The 24804-nt window shown below is 39.5% G+C and overlaps 1 protein-coding gene across 2 annotated transcripts in view; it reads right to left on the reverse strand.

Annotated features, from left to right (window-relative positions):
• Positions 1-21296: 21296 nt before the first annotated feature.
• Positions 21297-24804, reverse strand: part of LPCAT2 (lysophosphatidylcholine acyltransferase 2) — an 82763-nt gene continuing 79255 nt past the window's right edge. For both annotated transcript variants that reach the window (XM_064274022.1, XM_064274023.1), the window contains one exon: positions 21297-23304. In XM_064274022.1, the coding sequence (XP_064130092.1) occupies positions 23123-23304 (182 nt within the window). In that variant the 3' untranslated portion in view covers positions 21297-23122. The remainder of the gene's footprint in view (positions 23305-24804) is intronic.

A 24804-nucleotide genomic window follows, 5' to 3' on the forward strand; every position in this document is an offset into this window, starting at 1 on the left:
GTTCTGCTGGGTGGTTTGAGTTCTTGAGTGTGGAGGACTTCTTACCATTCAATACCTAGGATAAAGTCTAGAAATGCTGACCTGGCCCACAAGGCTCTTTAAGGTCTTATGCCTTTCTTCAAGGCTCTTCTATCCTGACCTCCTCTCCTCACAGCCTCCCCTCTGGCCACACTGGCTGGTCCTATTGATTCCTCCACCATGTATAGGCTTGTTCCTCTGTCTGGGATGCTCTTTCTCCTCTTCTTTGCTTGGAAAGTCCTACTTCCTCAGGCCGCTTCCTTAGAGACGCCTCCCCTGTCCTACAGACCAGGTCAGGTCCCCTGGTACATGCTCCAATTGTACCCAGTAACTCTAGTCACAGGCCTCACCCTACACATCATTAATTAATACTTGCATTAGATTATAAGCTTCTGAATGAGGGCAAAGACCATGTCTTTCTTGTTCACCATATATCCTGTATCCCTAGCTGCTAGCACAGTGTCGGCACCTAGTAGGTGCTCAACACCTACTTCATTGCATTCAGGGCCTGGCCATATGCTCAGGAGGAAGCCGGAAAGGAACCTCTCTGATTATCCAAACCAGTTGCCGTGGAGTTGACTCCGACTCACGGCAACCCCATGTGTGTCAGAGTAGAACGTGCTCCATAGGGTTTTCAAGGACTGAGTTTTCAGAAGTAGATCACCAGGCCTTTCTTCTGAGGCACCTCTGGGTGGAATTGAACCTCCAATCTTTCCCTTAAGAGTTGAGCATGTTAACCATTTGCACCACCCAGGGACTCCCAACCTGTGGTTGCCTAGATGTGGAAATGGAGACCTGAGAAAGTGTGGTCACAGCTTCCCCAGTGGAGGCCTCTGGATCTAGTGGGCTGTTGCTGAAGTTGTTGAGCTCCATCTTTGGACACAATATATTTACAAAATGTACAAAGATCTCTTCAGTTTTAGCCATCGCTTCCTCCATGCAGATGGCCAATGGATGACCTCAACAGCAAAATCAATTGAGATGTTGCCAGGAATGACCCAAGGCTAACAGTGGCCCTCAGCCCACTCTGGTCCACCCAGAGGTCCGTTAAGGGGCAAAGTTGGATGGAGCAGGATACTGACATGCCATCTGCAGCACCTCCTAATCCCATTTAATCTGCACAGAACATTATAATGCTGCTCTGGCCTGGGCATGTCCTGAGCACATCTGAGGATAGATAGCACCTCAGCCCTATCTGGGCAGTGAGTAGTTGGGCATCAGCTCAGGCCCCTGAGAGCTGTCATCTTATTTTTCTTCCCAAGAGTCAACACTGTGAACTGTTCCAGGTGGAGGCTTATAGCTTTCTAGTTGCTTCTCCTGATTGGGCCCAGATTAAGGATCCTGGTGGTGTCTTAATGGGGTGTGGTTTTCTTTCCTTAGGTGATACACCTCAGCTTCAGACCAGATCCATTCGGTTCAGATGGTATACGGACATTTACTTTTTTTTCTAAGTACACTAGTTATAGAAAAAAACTTAAAAAGTTGATTCCTATTAGAGTGGATTTATTAGTGGATGTTGGGGATAAGAGAGAAGCCATAGCTTTCCTTTGTAACTCAAGGGAAAGAAATAACTGGTTTGAGTCAAGCTTTAGAAAATGAGCTTGATTTTCCTTTTTCCCCCAGTTTGGTGTTCTGGCTCATTCCACTGAGGTATCCCATTTGACCAGAGTGACAAGCATGCTTGTTCTGAGGAAGGCCATTTACACTCACTGAAAGTTGTCAGTAGAGCGTTGAGTCCCTAGCACATGGTGAGGACTCGAGATCCCCTTCCCCCATCTGAACTGCATCAAGACCTATCATCTCACTCTTCCTGGAATGAGTCAGAGAACATTCTCTTCCTCCATTTCTCCTTGGCTGCCCTTTGGAGGTGGTTGGGAGAATAAGCACCCGTTTCTCCTAGTCCCTCTGGTTCTACCACTGCCTCTCTCTACACATCTATAAAATGGGTTCTCCATTTAAGAGGACAACCCAGGCAAGAGCTTTGCTGAGCTTTGAGCTCCTTGGGAGAAAGATACCAGATTATATCCACCAGAGCCTTCCAGGTTTCCCAAAGCCCAAATAATAATGGCATCTCTAAAGGAATACTTTATATTTGCATAGAATGACACACTTCACATGGCTCTCTCTGTCTCATTCGCTCTCTCTCTTTCACACACACAACACAGAGAATTTTAGTGAGAACTGACTCTCACAAAATCTCTCAGTGTGGGTACGTAGATAAAGTAATACCGCTATTTTAGAGACGAGGAAACTGAGTCCCAGGGGGAGTAAGGGACATGGCTGACAACAAGTCAGCAGAGGAATACAAGCACTGGAACTAAGAATCCTGACCCTGGTGTTCTTTTTTCTGCTTTACAGGCTCACTTAGAGAAAGGTGAGCAGAGGCAAAATGGAAGGGGTGGGGAGAACTGAGCTCGAAGGCTGGCGTCCCTGTGCACAGAAGCCTTGCCCAAAGCCTGGCCATCAAGTCCTCTGAGAACAAACAGACCCTTCCTCCCATCTCAGAACATTCAATCTCTCCTCTCCATCCTGGCTCCACCCCAGGAGCCCTGGGTCAGAGCAGCCAACTACTGCAGTGGGGCTGGATGACCACAGGAACTCATCCATAAACCTGCAAACAATGGCTGAGGAAGGATGGACTTTGATGTGGCTCAAGGGCTGCTGTGTGGGCATCAGGGCAAAGGGAGGTTACATGCCAGGTCTCTTCCCACTTCTACACTCATGAGTGGCTTCACAAGTGTCCAGAATCCTTTCCCATCTCGTCTCATCTGATCTCCTCAAGTGCCCTGTGTGGTAGACACAGCCACGATTATCATTCCCCTTTTCTGCTACCAGTTGCTATCAAGAGCCTCCAACTCATGGAGACCCCGTGTGCGTCAGAGTAGAATTGTGCTCTGTAGGGGTTTCTATGGCTAATTTTTCAGAAGTAGATCATCAGGTCTTTCTTCCAAGGCACCTCTGGGTGAGCTCAAACTTCCAACCTTCGGGTTGGCAGCTGAGTGCATTAACTGTTTGCACGACCCAGGGACTTATTCCCCCGTAGAGATGTAGAAACTGAGGCTCAGAAAGATGGAAGTGACTGAGTGGTGCTGTATGGGAATCACCGCTGACCTGGGAGTTCAGCAACTTGGAATCATAGGCCAGATCTGCCCCAGAGCTGTGGGATCTTCAGCTTCCCCTCACAGAACCTCAGCTTCCTCATTTGTAAAAGAGGGCCACTGCTTCTTTCGAGACACGATTAGAGTCCAAAGGGGTAGTCCTTTTTCATAGTACTTTGAAAACCATTAAGAAAAAAAAAATTAATGGGGTCAGGGGACATCTAGCTCAATTGGCATAACATAGTTCATAAAGAAAATGTTCTACATCCTACTTCGGTGAGTAGCATCTGGGGTCTTAAAAGCTTGAGAGCACCCATCTAAGGTACATCCATAGGTCCCATCCCATCCAAAGCAAGGAAGAATGAATAAAACCAAAGACACAAGGAAAATATTAATCCAAAGCACTAATGGACCACATGAACCACAGCCTCCACCAGCCTGAGCCCAGAAGATCTAGATGGTGTCTAGCTACCACCACCAATGGCTCTGACAGGGATCATACTATAGCCCTGGACAACGTGGGAGAAAAATGTAGAACAAAATTCAAATTCACAAAAAAAACACCAGACTTACTGGTCTGATAGAGACTGGAGGAATCCCCGAGACTGTGGCCTCTAGATACCCTGAAAGCTACTCCCAAAGTCCACCTTTCAGCCAAAGATTAGATGTTGTTGTTGTTGTTAGGTGCCGTCAAGTCGGTTCTGACCCATAGCAACCCTATGCACAACAGAACGAAACACTGCCCTGTCCTGAGCCATCCTTACAATCCTTGTTATGCTTGAGCTCATTGTTGCGGCCACTGTGTCAATCCACCTCGCTGAGGGTCTTCCTCTTTTCCACTGACCCTGTACTCCACCAGGCACGATGTCCTTCTCCAGGGACTGATCACTCCTGACAACATGTCCAAAGTTTGTAAGATGCAGTCTCGCCATCCTTGCCTCTAAGGAGCATTCTGGCTGTACTTCTAAGATAGATTTGTTCATTCTTTTGGCAGTCCATGGCATAGTCAATATTCTTCGCCAACACCACCATTCAAAGGCGTCAATTCTTCTTTGGTCTTCCTTATTCACTGTCCAGCTTTCACATGCATATGATGTGATTAAAAATACCATGGCTTGGGTCAGGCGCAACTTAGTCTTCAGGCGACATCTTTGCTCTTCAACACTTTAAAGAGCTCCTTTGCAGCAGATTTACCCAATGCAATGCATCTTTTGATTTCCTGACTGCTGCTTCCATGGCTGTTGATTGTGGATCCAAGTAAAATGAAATCCTTGACAACGTCAATCTTTTCTCTGTTTATCATGATGTTGCTCATTGGTCCACTTGTGAGGATTTTTGTTTTCTTTATGTTGAGGTGCAATCCATACTGAAGGCTATGGTCTTTGATCTTCATTAGTAAGTGCTTAAGTCCTTTTCACTTTCAGCAAGCAAGGTTGTGTCATCTGTGTAATGCAGGTTGTTAATGAGTCTTCCTCCAATCCTGATGCCCCATTCTTTTTCATATAGTCCAGCTTCTCGTGTTATTTGCTCAGCATACAGAATGAATAGGTATGGTGAAAGAATACAGTCCTGACGCACAATTTTCCTGACTTTAAACCACTCAGTATCCCCTTGTTCTGTCTGAAAAACTGCCTCTTGATCTATGTAAAGGTTCCTCATGAGCACAATTAAGTGGAATTGTGGAATTCCCATTCTTCACAATGTTATCCATAATTTGTTATGATCCACACAGTCGAATGCCTTTGCATAGTCAATAAAACACAGGTAAACATCCTTTTGGTATTCTTTGCTTTCAGCCAGGATCCATCTGACATCAGCAATGATATCCCTGGTTCCACGTCCTCTTCTGAAACTGGCCTGAATTTCTGGCAGTTCCCTGTCGATATACTGCTGTAGCCATTTTTGAATGATCTTCAAACAAAATTTTGCTTGCTTGTGATATTAATGATATTGTTCTATAGTTTCCACATTCAGTTAGATTACCTTTCTTGGGAATAGGCATAAATATGGATCTCTTCCAGTCAGTTGGCCAGGAAGCTGCCTTCCATATTTCTTGGCATAGACTAGTGAGCACCTCCAGCAGTGCATCCGTTCGTTGAAACATCTCAGTTGATACTCTGTCAATTCCTGGAGCCTTGTTTTTCACCAATGCCTTCAGAGCAGCTTGGACTTCTTCCCTCAGTACCATCAGTTCCTGACCATATGCCATCTCTTGAAATGGTTGAACACAGACTAATTCTTTTTGGTATAATGACTCTGTGTATTCCTTCCATCTTCTTTTGATGCTTCCTACGTCGTTTAATATTTTCCTCACGGAATCCTTCAGTATTGCAACTCGAGGCTTGAATTTTTTCTTCAGTTCTTTCAGCTTGAGAAATGCCAAGCATGTTCTTCCCTTTTGCTTTTCCATCTCCAGTTCTTTGCACATGTCATTATAATTCTTTACTTTGTCTTCTCGAGCTGCCCTTTGAAATCTTCTGTTCAGTTCTTTCACTTCATCAATTCCTCCTTTTGTTTAGCTGCTCGATGTTCAAGAGCAAGTTTCAGTCTCTTCTGACATCGATTTTGGCCTTTTCTTTCTTTCCTGTCTTTTCAATGACCTCTTGCTTTCTTCGTGTATGATGTCCTTGATATCATTCCACAACTCAGCTGGTCTCTGGTCACTAGTATTCAATGCATCAAATCTATTCTTCAGATGGTCTCTAAATTCAGGTGGAATATACTCAAGGTCATATTTTGGCTCTCGTGGACTTGCTCTGATTTTCTTCAGTTTCAGCTTGAACTTGCATAGGAGCAATTGATGGTCTGTTCCACAGTCGGCCCCTGGCCTAGTTCTGACTGATGATACTGAGCTTTTCCATCATCTCTTTCCACAGATGTAGTCGATCTGATTTCTGTGTGTCCCATCTGGCGAGGTCCATGTGTATAAAAAAAAAATAGTCGCTGTTTTTGTTGGTGAAAGAAGGTATTTGCAATGAAGAAGTCATTGGTCTTGCAAAATTCTATCATTCAATCTCTGGCATTGTCTCTATCACCAAGGCCATATTTTCCAACTACTGATCCTTCTTCTTTATTTCCAACTTCCGCAGTCCAATCGCCAGTAATTATCAATGCATCTTGATTGCTTGTTTGATCAATTTCAGACTGCAGCAGCTGATAAAAATCTTATATTTCTTCATCTTTGGCCCTAGTGGTTGGTGCATAAATTTGAATAATAGTCGTATTAACTGGTCTTCCTTGTAGGCATATGGATATTATCCTATCACTGACAGCGTTGTACTTCAGGATAGATCTTGAAACGTTCTTTTTGATGATGAATACAACAGCCTTCCTCCTTAAGTTGTCATTCCCACCATAGTAGACTATATGATTGTCTGATTCGAAGTGGCCAATACCAGTCCTTTTCAGCTCACTAATGCCTAGGATATCGATGTTTATGCATTCCATTTCATTTTTGATGATTTTCAATTCTCCTAGATTCATACTTTGTACTTTCCAGATTCTGATTATTAATGGATGTTTGCAGCTATTTCTTCTCATTTTGAGCCTTGCCACATCAGCAAATGAAGGTCCTGAAAGCTTTACTCCAACCACATCATTAAGGTCGACTCTACTTTGAGGAGGCAGCTCTTCCCCAGTCATCTTTTGAGTGCCTTCCAACCTGGGGGGCTCATCTTCCAGCACCATATCAGACAATGTTCTGCTGCTATTCATAAGGTTTTCATTGGCTAATGCTTTTCAGAAGTAGACTGCTGGGTCCTTCTTCCTAGTCTGTCTTAGTCTGGAAGCTCAGCTGAAACCTGTCCTCCATGGGTGACCCTGCTGGTATCTGAATACCGGTGGCATAGCTTCAAGCATCACAGCAACACGCAAGCCCCCACAATATAAGAAACTGACAGACACATGGGGGAAAGATTAGATAGGCCTATTTAAAAAAATAATAAAATAAATAACACACGTGAAGAGCATGCTTCTTGGTTCAATCAAGTATATGTGATCAAATGGACACTACCTGCCCAAAAGCAAAGACAAGAAGGCAGGAAAACTGGACAAATAGACACAGGGAACCCGGGGTGTAAGTGGGAAAGGGGGAGAGTGCTGACACATTGCAGGGATTGCAACCAATGTCGCAAAACGATTTGTGTTTGAACTTTTGAATGAGAAACTAATTTGCACTGTAAACTTTCACCTAAAGCACAGAAAAATTAAAAAAAAAAATGGAAAAAATTTTTTCCCTGGAGAAATTTGGAAATGGATAATGGTGATTATTGTACCACATGATGAACATAATTGATGTCTCTAAATTGTACAGGTAAGAATGGTTGAAATGGAAATAAATAAATAGAACACTTGTTGGCCCCATTGTTGGAATGCCTTATTGAATCAATGAATGAATAAAGAGAAATCTAAGGCACATTTGTGGTGGTCCTGAGGGAGCCCAAGCTAAAAAACAAAACCAGTTTCCAAAAATGTCCTCTGAGGATCAGAGGTCCAGAGCACATGCCATGGGACCAATTATCTGGTTCTTTCTCTTCTGAGCCATTTTTGGATTATTTTTAATGTTCCCACAATTGTTCTCCATTAGCCAAATGTGTTAGCAATGTCCACGACGCACGCATCTCCAGGTGATGATGAGGAAAGAGAGGGCTTTGGCAGTTTTAATGGCAGCTCACCCACAAGTTGGGTTTCCATTTTCATACAATTTAAACAAAGAGCCAAAATGTCATTGGGGAACATGACAGTACTTCTTTCTCAGGATTTCTATGTTTATTTTTTCACCGAGAAACTCTCAGGTTGAGAGTGTTCAATTACTAATTTGTCCAGAAATACCATGGCAGAGGTGGGGACATCGACGCCCATAAATGTGAAGAATTAGATGAAAAGGAAATGTAGTATGTAAAGACAAAACCAAAACACTATGGAAGGGTTGGGTGACTATTGAACAAATATTGCATTTTATTGCAGGTTGAATCTAGTTTCTAAGAAGCTCTAGTTCCTGTTTTAAAAGGAATGAGGTCTACCAGAAATTCTTTCAGCCTGCTGAACTTTTCCCTGTCCATTTTATTTGAGTTTTGACATCTCACTTGTTCTCCTCCAGTTTAAGAATCTGAAAGTAAACCTGAATAGAGTGAAAACTGGGCCCCTTAATGCCATCCACAAGACGTGTGTTTACTTTTCAGAGGAAATTGCTTTTTCCTAACAATTATGGCAAGCATAGAGATTTTGCTTTAATTATCACAATTCAATTTGCAGACCCTTCTAGCTTAAAACACTGACAAGCAGATGAAGAATCCAGGAAATCGGAAAAATGTCGTGAGTTTATGAACTTTTTTTCACTAAAAAAAACTGTATGTGTAAAAATTATGGGAAACCAGAATTCTGTACTATATATAGAGAGAAGTAGATTAAAATTCAGTAATGCTAATACAAGGAATAACCCTGGAATGGGTTCTACCTTCCTCCCCAGGCCCCCCCAAATTATCACCTGATTCATCCACCTGAGCCTTCTTCATCAGGCACATGTGCTTTATCTTTCTACATGGCAAAAATATGTGCAACAACTTATGAAGCGACCCACTGCAGAAGAGAACTGAGTTTTCTGAGAAACATAGAAAGGCCTTGGATGCTTTCTAGTCCAATCTTCTTATTAACTGGGGAGGCCTTCTCCTCACTTCCCATTCCCACTTTCACCCACAGAGGAAAGGGTTTCTATCTTCCCTTCTTGAAAGGAAGTTCTGTGGAGCTAGCTTCTGCCCCTCTCCTTACTCACTTGATAACCTGATAACATGACAGGTTAAAGCTTGTTATTTTGGGGGATACATTTAACTGGTATGTTGGGCCACAGGGTCTCATAGTTTGGTGGGATGGGTGTTGACAGGAGGCACCATTTTCTCTCTCTTACTCTGAACCATCTGGGACTGGGTTTTGTAAATCTGCCTTAAGATTCTTACAAATACTGAAACAAGTGGAAGCAGGGGTTGGTTTTATAGGAAATGGAAGGAAAATAGAGAAGATAGTTCAAGTGTTAGTTTAGGTTCTTATCTTCTCATGGTGGTACAGAAAAAGTCTGGCAGCCCAAACACTAAAGAATCAGTCATATAGCATCAACTAGGAAATGGGATTCTACACACAAATTATAAAAATAAAGGGGGAGGGGCGGAGCCAAGATGGCGGACTAGGCAGACGCTACCTCAGATCCCTCTTACAACAAAGACACGGAAAAACAAGTGAATCGATCACATACATAACAATCTACGAACCCTGAACAACAAACACAGATTTAGAGACGGAGAACGAACTAATACGGGGAAGCAGCGATTGTTTTCAGAGCCTGGAGCCAGCGTACCAGTCAGGTATGGCACAAGCACAGAGAGCTGCTCACCCCCCTGAACTAACCCCGGGAGGGGGACCAGCCGGTTCCGCGGGCGGCGAGGGACACAGCCGGTAGGAGAAGTCCCCGGGAGGCAGTGACTGGTCTTGGAACAGGGAGAGAAGCGTCCCAGCCAGGGAACCATCCCGCCGGGATTTGGACTGGACGCAGGTATGGCATAAACACGGAGAGCTGCTCCACCCCCCTGAACTAACCCTGGGAGGGGGCTCAGCCGGGTCGCGCTGGCGGCATGGGACGCAGCCGGTAGGAGAAGTCCCCGGGAGGCAGCGACTGGTATTGGAGCGGGGAGAACAGCGTCCCAGCCGGGACACTCCGTCACGGCACAAGCACGGGGAGCTGCTCCACCCACCTGAACTAACCCCGGGAGGGGGCCCAACTGGTTCGCGGAGGCGGCACGGCAACGCGGCTGGAGGGACGAGAAGTCCCCGGGAGGCAGCGACTGATTTTGGAGTCGAGAGTGCACCGTCCCAGTAGGGGAGCCTTGACGCTGGACGTGGGGCTGGAAGCGGAGGATCTGACCGTGACTCCAGCGGGCCAGATCCCCCGGGGGCAATCTCCACACAGCCAGCACACATTGGCGACGCGCCCTGCGGGAATCTCAGATATAATAGTCATTCCAAGCAAGACAAGCAACTCTGGCTATATTCTGAGGTGCTACTCTCCTATCTCTCTGTTCCCTCCCCCACCCTCCCCAGGCAGCTTCATTAACATCCGAATAGCCTGAGCCAGAGGAAGAACTCTGATAGGGATCTGACTGCACTTTTTTTTTAGCGGATTTTCTGGAAAAACTAGTTTCCCAGTGATGGCTCGGAGACAACAATCCATATCAAACCACTTAAAGAAGCAGACCATGACAGCTTCTCCAAGCCCCCAAACAAAAGAATCAAAATCTTTCCCAAATGAAGATACAATCCTGGAATTATCAGATACAGAATATAAAAAACTAATTTACAGAATGCTTCAAGACATCACAAATGAAATAAGGCAAACTGCAGAAAAAGCCAAGGAACACACTGATAAAACAGTTGAAGAACTCAAAAACATTATTCAAGAACATAGTGGAAAAATTAATAAGTTGCAAGAATCCATAGAGAGACAGCATGTAGAAATCCAAAAGATTAACAATAAAATTACAGAATTAGACAACGCACTAGGAAGTCAGAGGAGCAGACTCGAGCAATTAGAATGCAGACTGGGATATCTGGAGGACCAGGGAATCAACACCAATATAGCTGAAAAAAAATCAGATAAAAGAATTAAAAAAAATGAAGAAACCCTAAGAATCATGTGGGACTCTATCAAGAAGGATAACTTGCGAGTGATTGGAGTCCCAGAACAGGGAGGGGGGACAGAAAACACAGAGAAAATAGTTGAAGAACTCCTGACAGAAAACTTCCCTGACATCATGAAAGACGAAAGGATATCTATCCAAGATGCTCATCGAACCCCATTTCAGATTGATCCAAAAAGAAAAACACCAAGACATATTATCATCAAACTCACCAAAACCAAAGATAAACAGAAAATTTTAAAAGCAGCCAGGGAGAAAAGAAAGGTTTCCTTCAAAGGAGAATCCATAAGTTCAGACTACTCAGCAGAAACCATGCAGGCAAGAAGGGAATGGGACGACATATACAGAACACTGAAGGAGAAAAACTGCCAGCCAAGGATCGTATATCCAGCAAAACTCTCTCTGAAATATGAAGGCGAAATTAAGATATTTACAGATAAACACAAGTTTAGAGAATTTGCAAAAACCAAACCAAAGCTACAAGAAATACTAAAGGATATTGTTTGGTCAGAGAACCAATAATATCAGATATCAGCACAACACAAGGTCACAAAACAGAACGTCCTGATATCAACTCAAATAGGGAAATCACAAAAACAAACAAATTAAGATTAATTAAAAAAAAATACACATAACGGAATCATGGAAGTCAATAGGTAAAAGATCACAATAATCAAAAAGAGGGACTAAATACAGGAGGCATTGAACTGCCAGATGGAGAGTGATACAAGGCGATATAGAACAATACAAGTTAGGTTTTTACTTAGAAAAATAGGGGTAAATAATAAGGTAACCACAAAAAGGTATAACAACTCTATGACTCAAGATAAAAGCCAAGAAAAACGTAACGACTCAACTAACATAAAGTCAAACACTACGAAAATGAGGATCTCACAATTTACTAAGAAAAACGCCTCAGCACAAAAAAGTATGTGGAAAAATGAAATTGTCAACAACACACATAAAAAGGCATCAAAATGACAGCACTAAAAACTTATTTATCTATAATTACGCTGAATGTAAATGGACTAAATGCACCAATAAAGAGACAGAGAGTCACAGACTGGATAAAGAAACACGATCCATCTATATGCTGCCTACAAGAGACACACCTTAGACTTAGAGACACAAACAAACTAAAACTCAAAGGATGGGAAAAAATGTATCAAGCAAACAATAAGCAAAAAAGAAGAGGAGTAGCAATATTAATTTCTGACAAAATAGACTTTAGACTTAAATCCACCACAAAGGATAAAGAAGGACACTATATAATGATAAAAGGGACAATTGATCAGGAAGACATAACCATATTAAATATTTATGCACCCAATGACAGGGCTGCAAGACACATAAATCAAATTTTAACAGAACTGAAAAGTGAGATAGATACCTCCACAATTATAGTAGGAGACTTCAACACACCACTTTCGGAGAAGGACAGGACATCCAGTAAGAAGCTCAATAGAGACACGGAAGATCTAATTACAACGATCAACCAACTTGACCTCATTGACTTATACAGAACTCTCCACCCAACTGCTGCAAAATATACTTTTTTTTCTAGCGCACATGGAACATTTTCTAGAATAGACCACATATTAGGTCATAAAACAAACCTTTGCAGAGTCCAAAACATCGAAATATTACAAAGCATCTTTTCAGACCACAAGGCAATAAAACTAGAAATCAATAACAGAAAAACTAGCGAAAAGAAATCAAATACTTGGAAAATGAACAATACCCTCCTGAAAAAAGACTGGGTTATAGAAGACATCAAGGAGGGAATAAGGAAATTCATAGAAAGCAACGAGAATGAAAATACTTCCTATCAAAACCTCTGGGACACAGCAAAAGCAGTGCTCAGAGGTCAATTTATATCGATAAATGCACACATACAAAAAGAAGAAAGAGCCAAAATCAGAGAACTGTCCCTACAACTTGAACAAATAGAAACTGAGCAACAAAAGAATCCATCAGGCACCAGAAGAAAACAAATAATAAAAATTAGAGCTGAACTAAATGAATTAGAGAACAGAAAAACAATTGAAAGAATTAACAAAGCCAAAAGCTGGTTCTTTGAAAAAATTAACAAAATTGATAAACCATTGGCTAGACTGACTAAAGAAATACAGGAAAGGAAACAAATAACCCGAATAAGAAACGAGAAGGACCACATCACAACAGAACCAAATGAAATTAAAAGAATCATTTCAGATTATTATGAAAAATTGTACTCTAACAAATTTGAAAGCCTAGAAGAAATGGGTGAATTCCTGGAAAAACACTACCTACCTAAACTAACACATTCAGAAGTAGAACAACTAAATAGACCCATAACAAAAAAAGAGATTGAAACGGTAATCAAAAAACTCCCAACCAAAAAAAGCCCTGGCCCGGACGGCTTCACTGCAGAGTTCTACCAAACTTTCAGAGAAGAGTTAACACCACTACTTCTGAAGGTATTCCAAAGCATAGAAAATGACGGAATACTACCCAACTCATTCTATGAAGCCACCATCTCCCTGATACCAAAACCAGGTAAAGACATTACAAAAAAAGAAAATTTCAGACCTATATCCCTCATGAACATAGATGCAAAAATCCTCAACAAAATTCTAGCCAATAGAATCCAACAACACATCAAAAAAATAATTCACCATGATCAAGTGGGATTTATACCAGGTATGCAAGGCTGGTTTAATATCAGAAAAACCATTAATGTAATCCATCACATAAATAAAACAAAAGACAAAAACCACATGATCTTATCAACTGATGCAGAAAAGGCATTTGACAAAGTCCAACACCCATTTATGATAAAAACTCTTACCAAAATAGGAATTGAAGGAAAATTCCTCAACATAATAAAGGGCATCTATGCAAAGCCAACAGCCAATATCACTCTAAATGGAGAGAATCTGAAAGCATTTTCCTTGAGAACGGGAACCAGACAAGGATGCCCTTTATCACCGCTCTTATTCAACGTCGTGCTTGAAGTCCTAGCCAGGGCAATTAGGCTAGACAAAGAAATAAAAGGTATCCGGATTGGCAAGGAAGAAGTAAAGTTATCACTATTTGCAGATGACATGATTATATACACAGAAAACCCTAAGGAATCCTCCAGAAAACTACTGAAACTAATAGAAGAGTTTGGCAGAGTCTCAGGTTATAAAATAAACATACAAAAATCACTTGGATTCCTCTACATCAACAAAAAGAACACCGAAGAGGAAATAACCAAATCAATACCATTCACAGTAGCCCCCAAGAAGATAAGATACTTAGGAATAAATCTTACCAAGGATGTAAAAGACCTATACAAAGAAAACTACAAAGCTCTACTACAAGAAATTCAAAAGGACATACTTAAGTGGAAAAACATACCTTGCTCATGGATAGGAAGACTTAACATAGTAAAAATGTCTATTCTACCAAAAGCCATCTATACATTTAACGCACTTCCGATCCAAATTCCAATGTCATATTTTAAGGGGATAGAGAAACAAATCACCAATTTCATATGGAAGGGAAAGAAGCCCCGGATAAACAAAGCACTACTGAAAAAGAAGAAGAAAGTGGAAGGCCTCACTTTACATGATTTCAGAACCTATTATACAGCCACAGTAGTCAAAACAGCCTGGTACTGGTACAACAACAGGCACCAATGGAACAGAATTGAGAACCCAGACATAGATCCATCCACATATGAGCAGCTGATATTGGACAAAGGCCCAGTGTCAATTAACTGGGGAAAAGATAGCCTTTTTAACAAATGGTGCTGGCATAACTGGATATCCATTTGCGAAAAAATGAAACAGGACCCATACCTTACACCATGCACAAAAACTAACTCCAAGTGGATCAAAGACCTAAACATAAAGACTAAAACGATAAAGATCATGGAAGAAAAAATTGGGACAACCCTAGGAGCCCTAATACAAGGCATAAACAGAATACAAAACATTACCAAAAATGATGAAGAGAAACCCGATAACTGGGAGCTCCTAAAAATCAAACACCTATTCTCATCTAAAGACTTCACCAAAAGAGTAAAAAGACCACCTACAGACTGGGAAAGAATTTTCAGCTATGACATCTCCGACCAGCGCTTGATCTCTAAAATCTACATGATTCTGTCAAAACTCAACCACAAAAAGACAAACAACCCAATCAAAAAGTGGGCAAAGGATATGAACACACATTTCACTAAAGAAGATATTCAGGCAGCCAACAGATACATGAGAAAATGCTCACGATCATTAGCCATTAGAGAAATACAAATTTAAACTACGATGAGATTCCATCTCACACCAGCAAGGCTGGCATTAATCCAAAAAACACAAAATAATAAATGTTGGAGAGGCTGCGGAGAGATTGGAACTCTTATACACTGCTGGTGGGAGTGTAAAATGGTACAACCACTTTGGAAATCTATCTGGCGTTATCTTAAACAGTTAGAAATAGAACTACCATACAACCCAGAAATCCCACTCCTCGGAATATACCCTAGAGATACAAGAGCCTTCATACAAACAGATATATGCACACTCATGTTTATTGCAGCTCTGTTTACAATAGCAAAAAGTTGGAAGCAACCAAGGTGTCCATGAACGGATGAATGGGTAAATAAATTGTGGTATATTCACACAATGGAATACTACACATCGATAAAGAACAGTGACGAATCTGTGAAACATTTCATAACATGGAGGAACCTGGAAGGCATTATGCTGAGCGAAATTAGTCAGAGGCAAAAGGACAAATATTGTATAAGACCACTATTATAAGATCTTGAGAAATAGTAAACCTGAGAAGAACACATACTTTTGTGGTTACGAGGGAGGGGAGGGAGGGAGGGTGGGAGAGGGTTTTTTATTGATTAATCAGTAGATAAGAACTGCTTTAGGTGAAGGGAAAGACAACACTCAATACATGGAAGGTCAGCTCAATTGGACTGGACCAAAAGCAAAGAAGTTTCCAGGATAAAATGAATGCTTCAAAGGTCAGTGGAGCAAGGGTGGGGGTCTGGGGAACATGGTTTGCGGGGACTTCTAAGTCAATTGGCAAAATAATTCTATTATGAAATCATTCTGCATCCCACTTTGAAATGTGGCGTCTGGGGTCTTAAATGCTAACAAGCGGCCGTCTAAGATGCATCAATTGGTCTAAGCCCACCAGGAGCAAAGGAGAATGAAGAACACCTAGGTTACACGACAACTAAGAGCCCAAGAGACAGAAAGGGCCACATGAACCAGAGACCTACATCATCCTGAGACCAGAAGAACTAGTTGGTGCCCGGCCACAATCGATGTCTGCCCTGACAGGGAGCACAGCAGAGGACCCCTGAGGGAGCAGGAGATCAGTGGGATACAGACCCCAAATTCTCATAAAAGGACCAAACTTAATGGTCTGACTGAGACTAGAGGAATCCCGGCGGCCATGGTCCCCAGACCTTCTGTTGGCACAGGACAGGAACCATTCCCAAAGACAACTCATCAGACATGAAAGGGACTGGTCAGCGGGTGAGAGAGAGATGCTGATGAAGAGTGAGCTAATTATATCAGGTGGACACTTGAGATTATGTTGGCAACTCTTGTCTGGAGGGGGGATGGGAGGATAGAGAGAGAGGGAAGCTGGCAAAATTGTCACGAAAGGGGAGACTGAAAGGGCTGACTCAAGAGGGGGAGAGCAAGTGGGAGTAGGGAGTGAGATGTATGTAAACTTATATGTGACAGACTGATTGGATTTGTAAACGTTCACTTGAAGCTTAATAAAAGTTAATAAAAATAAATAAATAAATAAAATAAAGGGAAGTTAGTGGCTTTCCTGTGCCTGACAAATCTCGGGTAAGGTGCCTGACAAGAATAAAAAGATGAAAAGGGCAGTACACTACACTGGGGCATTAATTACCTATTGATCCCTTGTTAAAGAGAGTAATTTATTAATTCTTAGGATTTTCTAATAGTTTGTACTATTTCTCTGCCTTCAAATTACACAAGTTCCCAAATCTCCTGGAAATGTTAATTACAATTTGAAATACCAAGCATTAAGCATCATTCTCTTGAAGCTTCAAGTTAAAACTACTTAACATAGCTCACAAGATCCTTCAAGATCTGGCTGCCATTTACTTCTTCATTCTTATGTCTCACTTACTCTTAGTCTTCTATACCCCAAGCCAGACTTAACTGTGCACAGAACTTGGAACACGAAGCCCCCTTGCTTTTACCTAGTTAACGCAAGCTTCTGGCCTCTGCTTGGACTTTGCTTTCTTTAGGAAAACATTCCAGGCCTCTCTCCTGAGGCCTCATTTGGTAAACTAACTTTGCATTCCTGAAGCGCTCAAAGTTTACTTTGAATTCTAAATGACCTGTGTGTATCAGTCAGGATCCTTGCAGGAGAAAGATGACATAATCAACCTAGGATAATTTGAGCAAGGCTTCATAAAGGGTCTAGTTCACAAAGGTATGTAAAAGAGGTAGGGAAAACACTTGGGATAGTTCAGTACTCTGGGACTAGTAACAGTGGAAGCCATTACCACCTTAGGCTTGAAGGATCAAGAAGAGGGGGGTGATTTTCAGAATCCTGGAAAGAGAATCTCATGAAGACAGCTGCCCTGAAAGGAGCTGTGATTTTCAGCAAAGGGATGAAGCCAGCCTGAAAAGAATGCTAGTGATAAATACCCTGATTTTATGTTCTTCCCTCCCTCTAATCTCCTGCCAGGACTCCACTTTGGTTGAACCCAGAGAACACAGCAGGACAAGGGAAATATATTCTAAGCAGATCAACCTCCCAGGACAGAGATGAGGGTAGAGAAGTATGAAGAGTAGGACTGAAAGATTAAACATCTGTGCCAGCCTGTTGACTTGCACATTTTCCCCACATGATTGTAGATGCTCGTAGGGCAGGACTATGCCTTATTTACCTTTAGACTCCCAGCACCAACAGTAGTGTCTATTACTCAAAAAGTATCTGCTGAATCGAAGGTTGGGTACGTTATAGTTTCAGTGCTGTACCAAGTGTGGTTCTTTCCTGTGTATAAACTTGTTACAAATTCTTGGCTAACAACTATGCACATGTGGGTAGACTCTAAAAAGCAGCAGCTGGAAGCTGGGAGAACTAAACAGAGAGCACAGCTTCTGTCCAAGACAGAATTTTGAATAGGAATTCAGCCAAGTTGACTGCCTGCTAGAACAAAAATAAATACTCTTCAAATGAACATAAAAAAATCCAGAGTCTCTACAATGTATCATTCATAATGTTCAATATAAAATAAATGCTTACTAAAAATCAACAGAAAAGTATGACCTGTACTAAAAAAAAAAAACCATTAAGTACTGACCCTGAAATGACCCAGATGTTGCAACTAACAGTGAAGGACTTTAAAGTAGCTATAATGCAAAGTTCAAAGATTTAAAGGAAAATATTCTCATAATGAATGAACAGATGGGGAGTCTCAGCATAGAAATGAAAACTACAAAAAAGAACTAAATGGAAATTATAAAGCCGCAATTACACTGTATGGGCTTAATAAAATATTGGAGATAAGGAGAGTCAGTAAACTTGAAGACAGATCAATGGAATTTATGAACAAAAGAAGGAAAAGAGATTGAAGAAAAATGAATAGCACCTCAGTGATACAGAGAATAATTCCAAACATTCCAACATATGTGTAATTGGAGTCACAGAAGGCAAAGAAAGAGAATATGGGGCAGAAAAAAATTTGAGGAAATAATAAACAAACACTTCCCAATTTTGTGAAAAATATAAACCAGAGGTCCAAGAAGCTCAACAAATCTCATGTGGGCGGGGGGGGGGGCGGAGATCACAGCTATGTATACCATAGTCAAACAGCTTAAATCCAAAGATAATGAGAAGAATTTGGAAGCAGCCTGCGTATACTGACAGCTTGAACACAGGGAAATATGACAGAAATGACAGCTAACTTTTCATGAGAAACAATGGAGGACAGAAGACAATGGACATTATATATTTAAAGGGGCATTACATATTTAAAGTAGTAAAGTCTATTTTTTCTGGTGACATATTAAAGTAATCCTCTCAATCAAGAATTTTATATTCAGTGAAATTGAAGGCTAAAGACATTTTTAGACCAACAAAGACTGACAGAATTTGTGCCAAGCAGAACTACATTGCAAGAAATGTTAAATTAAGTTCTTCGAACTGAAGGGAAATGACACCAGATGGTAACTCAGATCTATAAGAAGGAATAAAGAGCACAGGGAATAGTAAATATGTGGAAAAATATACAAATCTGTATTTAAATGATGAATTATAAAAATGATGCTAGGCTTGTATAATGTAAACTTAATAAATATGACAACAAGTATGAAAATGGTGGTACAAATGGAACTATGATATTGAAATGTGAAGTACAAGCCCTATTGCAACCACAAAAAATAATGCAAAGATATATATAGAGAGAGAGAGAGCGGCATTCCCTAGGTTACGAAAATCTGACTTATGTACAACCTGTAGTTACAAACCAACCCCATAAAGCCTATTATATTAAAAATTCGAGGTACATACAATGATTCACAATAACAGGAGCTACTTTGCAACATGCATCAAAATGTTATTATTATTATTACTGTATTGTTATATTAAAGATGTTTTAGTGCTTCTTTAATGTTTTTTATATAAAGGTACCAAACAAACAAACAAAAAAACCCATTGCTTTCCACTTGATTCTGACTCATAGTGACCCTATAGGACAGAGTAGAACTGTCCCATAGAGTTTCCAAAGAGCACCTGGCAGATTCAAACTGCCAACCCTTTGGTTAGCAGCCATAGCACTTAACCACTACGCCACCAGGGTTTCCTGTGTGTGTGTGTATATATATATATATACACACACACACATGTATTTATATATATATAAAACCAAAAAACCCATTACTATATACACACACACATATATTTGTGAATATGACTAATCATCTCTGCATTATCAGTGGCTAAATTTAAATGGAATCCTAAAAAGTATTCAATTAACCCAAAAGACAGGAAAGAAAAGTACACAACAAAGAAAAGATGTAAAACTGGTAGACCTAAATCCAACCATATCAATATTACACTAAATGTAATGGACTAAAAACTCAAATTAAAAGGAACGATGTCAGATTTGATAAGAAAGCAAGTCCCAATTATATGATGTCTATGAGAGACATAATTTATATCCAAGGATACAAATATGTTGAAATTTAATGATGTAAAAAATGTACTACACAACCAGTAAGTATTAGAAACCTGAAGTGGCTATATTAGCATCAGAAAATAATTAGACTTCAAGAGAAAATATTACTAGAGATAAAGGAGGACATTGCATAATGATAGAAGAGTTAATTCATCAGAAAGGTATAACAATTATAAATGTGTATTCACCTAATAATAGAACCTCAAAGTACATGAAGTAAAAACTGACAAAATTAAAAAGGGAAATAGCTAAATTTATAATCATAGCAAAAGATTTTAATAACCTTCTCTAAACAATTCCTAGAACAGGCAGACTTTCCCTACTTCCCCCCCTCCCAAAAGAAAAAGAAAAATCATTCTTTTGGTTCTTTTTCTCTGGAGAACCCAGATCGATACATATTTTGGTTACTGAGAGTGGTTCTAGAGGAACAGAGTTTTAAGGACGGGTTTTTTGAATGGCTTTGGGGTTTCTCAAATTGGTTCTTTAATTTAATTGGATTTAAAGACAACAACAACTTTATTTTCAGTGGCAAAGAGGACACTGATAGTCTATGGTAAAATGTGGCAATAGAGACATGCAAAATATCCCCACTGGATATTCCTAATCAAGTATTTATAAAAGGCAAGAATCTGGATGACCATGTATTTGATATCTTAAAAATTTTTGTCAGACTAATGAGTATAATGAGATTGGCTGGTTGCCCCTAACTCTGCTAGAAAAAGTTGGGAAAGAAGAGAAGGAGCTGAGTGGCAGAGGAGGATTAAATATACACGATGCAAGTGACTTAGTCTATAAGCATTCAGCATGCCATTATCCTTCAACAGAACTGTTCTGATTAAACTTTTTATGATTTAGAAGTCTTAGCATCTAGTATTTCTCATTTCAAAGAGTAACCTTTTTTTCAAACTATTAGAAAAAAAACCACAGTGCATTTAACTGATTTAATGAAATTTAATGCCTTACTTTAAATCCTAAGAGGACAAAAGACTCTTTGAAAGAAATCTTTGCTGAGATGGCATAAAAGCAGAGGTTTGGTCTATAGTAATACTGATGATCATGACTGTGTTATTATACACAACCCAACCAGTCAAAAGTCAACTTTTGCTACTTTGGGTAAAATTTTAGTTTTTCATTAGAATAAATTCATTTCTGACATTTCATGAGGCTTAAATGCAAAAAATGATTAATCACATTCACAAGCATGCAAACTTATATTCAAACCATGATATTAAAAAGGTATATTTGAGACAAAATGACAAAACTGGAATTTTTAAGGGCCAAGAATGATTTTATGTAGCATGTTTGTTTATTTGGTAATATAATAATAAAATAGGAATATTACATTGACAGACTAGAGGAATTAAAAGAGCATAAAATATTATTTTAAAACAAAACGATGGCATCATTTACAAGACTCTTATATATATAAAAAAAACACCTTTAATTTACAATGCCACTCTTTAATGACTATTAACAATAACTATATGGCTTTCCTGTGACTAAAAACAAAAAAATATCATGGTACCTGAGTATTACATACATTCAATTGCATACGACAAACACTATTATAAACATAAACTGTCCTGATTTTTTAAACAATTATTTTCAGTTCATTTAATGCCTTGTCTAAATAGCTCTAAGAGAAATAAAGAGCAAACAATTATATATAATTGAGGATGCAAGTTTTTGATACTCAATTCCCAAATACATTTTAACCGGTTAAATTAGAACACTACTGCTTAATATTGAAACTAACTTGAAATCATGATTCTTGATCAAATATAAACTTCAACAACTCTCCTGAGACTTTGGTGAAGATTGTTTCTACTTCACAGATAGTTTTAAAAAACTAGCCTGGGGGTGAATCACCAATACATTCAGACACATAGCCAGAACAAAGAGTTTGATTTCGAAGACTGAATTCAGAATATGAAGCAACTATTTTCTATATTACATTAATAAATTGTTTCTTTGTCAAAATCTTAAACATAAATGATACATAATATTAACAGTATACATGCATGAGACCCAATAAAAATGGCACTTGTGGGAAATAATGCTTAACTTAAAGGGAAAATGTCACTGTTAGATTCCTGTTTGGGGCCAGAGTTTCAGTCTCGGGTTTTTTGATTCCCTAGACTCTGGTGACACTTTGACGTCTCTTGTGTTTTCCATACAGACATTTCAGACAAACTCTAAAATCTGAGAGAACTCTTAAAATAAAACTCCCACTTAGATGGTAAAATAGATTAATCTTAATATTATATAAATAGAGCAAATCTGATTCATTTATTGAACAAGCTCTACATTCTAAACCATCCAATTCAAATTAAATTCAACTCTGTGGCCAACAATTCATTATTCTCATTAGGCAATCAATGTTACCTTCAATAAGGCAATTCCCACTTAGCCTTTGGCATCTGTAACTGTCTTTAAAACAAAGCTCCAAACCTGTAAACCTCAAGCGTATAAAAGAATATGATTTCCTTGGCAGATGGTTAAAGAAATCTGTAATACAGATGCATGCTAAAGTGAATATGAGCTCTTAAGAAGTGTCATCTAATTAATGGAGCTCCCCTTTCCAACCCACCCATATTCAGTGATCTCAGAAACTGAAATGTAAATGGAAAAAAAATGCATCTATGAAGTTATAAAAAATTCTGCTATGCTCCTCAGACTCTTCATTCTCATTTCCAGAATGGCAATGGATTAGAGATAGGAGAACATTACTTTTTTTCTTTAAAGGAAAGTAGATTAAAAGTGTTTATACTTTTGAAACTCTTTACAGTGTTGACTAATCCTCACCAGTTAATAAGTAAGCCATTGCATTCATCTAGATAGGCATATTAAACCAGAAAATCCATAAAAACATCATATATACCACTAGCAAACCAATCAGTAAAGTACAATATAACACAAAAGAAAATGAACATGTTATACATATGTGAATAAAAGCAATTTCAGTAAGAAAACTTATCATTTTTATTAAAAAAAACTTTCCATCTTAAGCATCATCATTACTCAACTAGCACATTTAAAATATTATCAATAAACATGTTTACAATTTCAAGTGAAAGCCATGGAGTCTTCCTCATTGAGAATATTTGTTTTCAGTCATCTTTTTTGTCTGAAGTGCTTTCTTCATGATTTTCAGGACTTACTTTATTACTTGTAACTGAGGGAGTTGCCCGGACTTCTGGTAATGAAAACACATGGCACGTCTGGAGGTCTAAGTATGTTGTGAATATTTTAGCATATTCTGGATGCTTTAGGGCAAAACTTTTAAATTCCTCTAGAAGAGAAAAAAAAAAATCCAGTAAATTGGGGTGAATCTTCTTTTAGCATGATGCAGATTGACATATGACCTTAATAATACAATTATTGCAAAATTCTTACAATCACTGCTGGTAGGAATACAAATTGTAAAACCACGACAGAAAACAGTGTTTCCATTATCTTGTTAAGTTGATGATGTGTGTACTCGATGACTCATTGATTTTACTCCTAGGTACTGATCTAGAGACATGTGCATGTTGTGCTCCAGAAGACATGTAAAAGACACTTTATTGAGTGCCCTGCACTTGTCTGCTGAGTGCTCATAGCAGCATTATTCAAAACAGGCAAAAAAAATGGAAACAAACTGAAGTGTCTCTCAGCAGTAGAAATGGATAGATGACGAACTGTGGCATGTTAGTGTAACATAACGCTATACAACAATGGAAATGAATGAACAGCTGTGTTACAACAATGTGGATGAATGAAGAAAGCCAGACACAAAATAGGAAATGCTGTGTGATTCCATTTATATAAAGTTCAAATACTTAGGCAAAACTAAAATAGAATATTTAAGGATGCATATTTTTGTGGTAAAACTCTAAAGAATAGCAAAGGTAGAGATTCTTTGTCAAGTCAGGACAGTGCTCCCTCCCTGAAGAGGGAGGAGGGGGCTGTTGTTGAGAAGGGGAACAAGAGGTTTCTGGAATTCTGGAAAAGCTCTATTCCTTGATCTCAGTGGTGGCTACACCGGTGTTCACTTTATAAAACTTCATTATGTTTTATGTTTATTCACTATTCTATATTTTTTGTCATTTTTCACAGTACAAAAGGTTTAAAAATTCTATTACCGAGGGCCGTAAAAAATTATATCTGGCTTTTTTTAACATTTTAACCCTTATGTCTGGTACACGAAATGGCGAAAAGCTGAACTTTGACTTATGATCAGTAATGGCTAACAGAGTGTACAATACGTAGGAATCATACCACAAGACCTCTGAGTAGAGGGCCTCTTTTTATCTCAAGTACCTCAGAGTTAGGAACTGAGGTAAAAATATAGATGGCTTACTTCATTAACCATCAGGTTTTGAACCTCAAGCCTCCAATAACCTGGAATTTCTAAAATATGATATTGCCCTCAATTTTGAAATGTCTCTGTTTTCTTTCAATTGGGTGGAAAAAGCTTTACAGAGTTTGTAGAGCAAAAAAGTAGCCTTATCTATGAATCAGCTTGCTGCTTGGCTCTGAAAAAAACATGTCCTTTTTGTAACTATTATTTTTTTAAATCCTCTGATAACAAAGACTCTGCTTTATTCTTGTGGTACATTAGACTAACAATTCCTGAAGACAAAAAACTAGGTCTTAGCAATGAGGTGTCCCGGGGTAGCACAAATGGTTAAACACTTGACTACTAACTGAAAGGTTGACGGTTCAAACCCACCCAGAGGCACCTTGGAAGAAAGGCCTGTAGATTTGTTTTTGAAAAGTTCTACTCTGCACACATGTGGTCACCGTGAGT

Source organism: Loxodonta africana, chromosome 21, assembly GCF_030014295.1.
Source record: "Loxodonta africana isolate mLoxAfr1 chromosome 21, mLoxAfr1.hap2, whole genome shotgun sequence".
Lineage (NCBI taxonomy): Eukaryota > Metazoa > Chordata > Mammalia > Proboscidea > Elephantidae > Loxodonta > Loxodonta africana.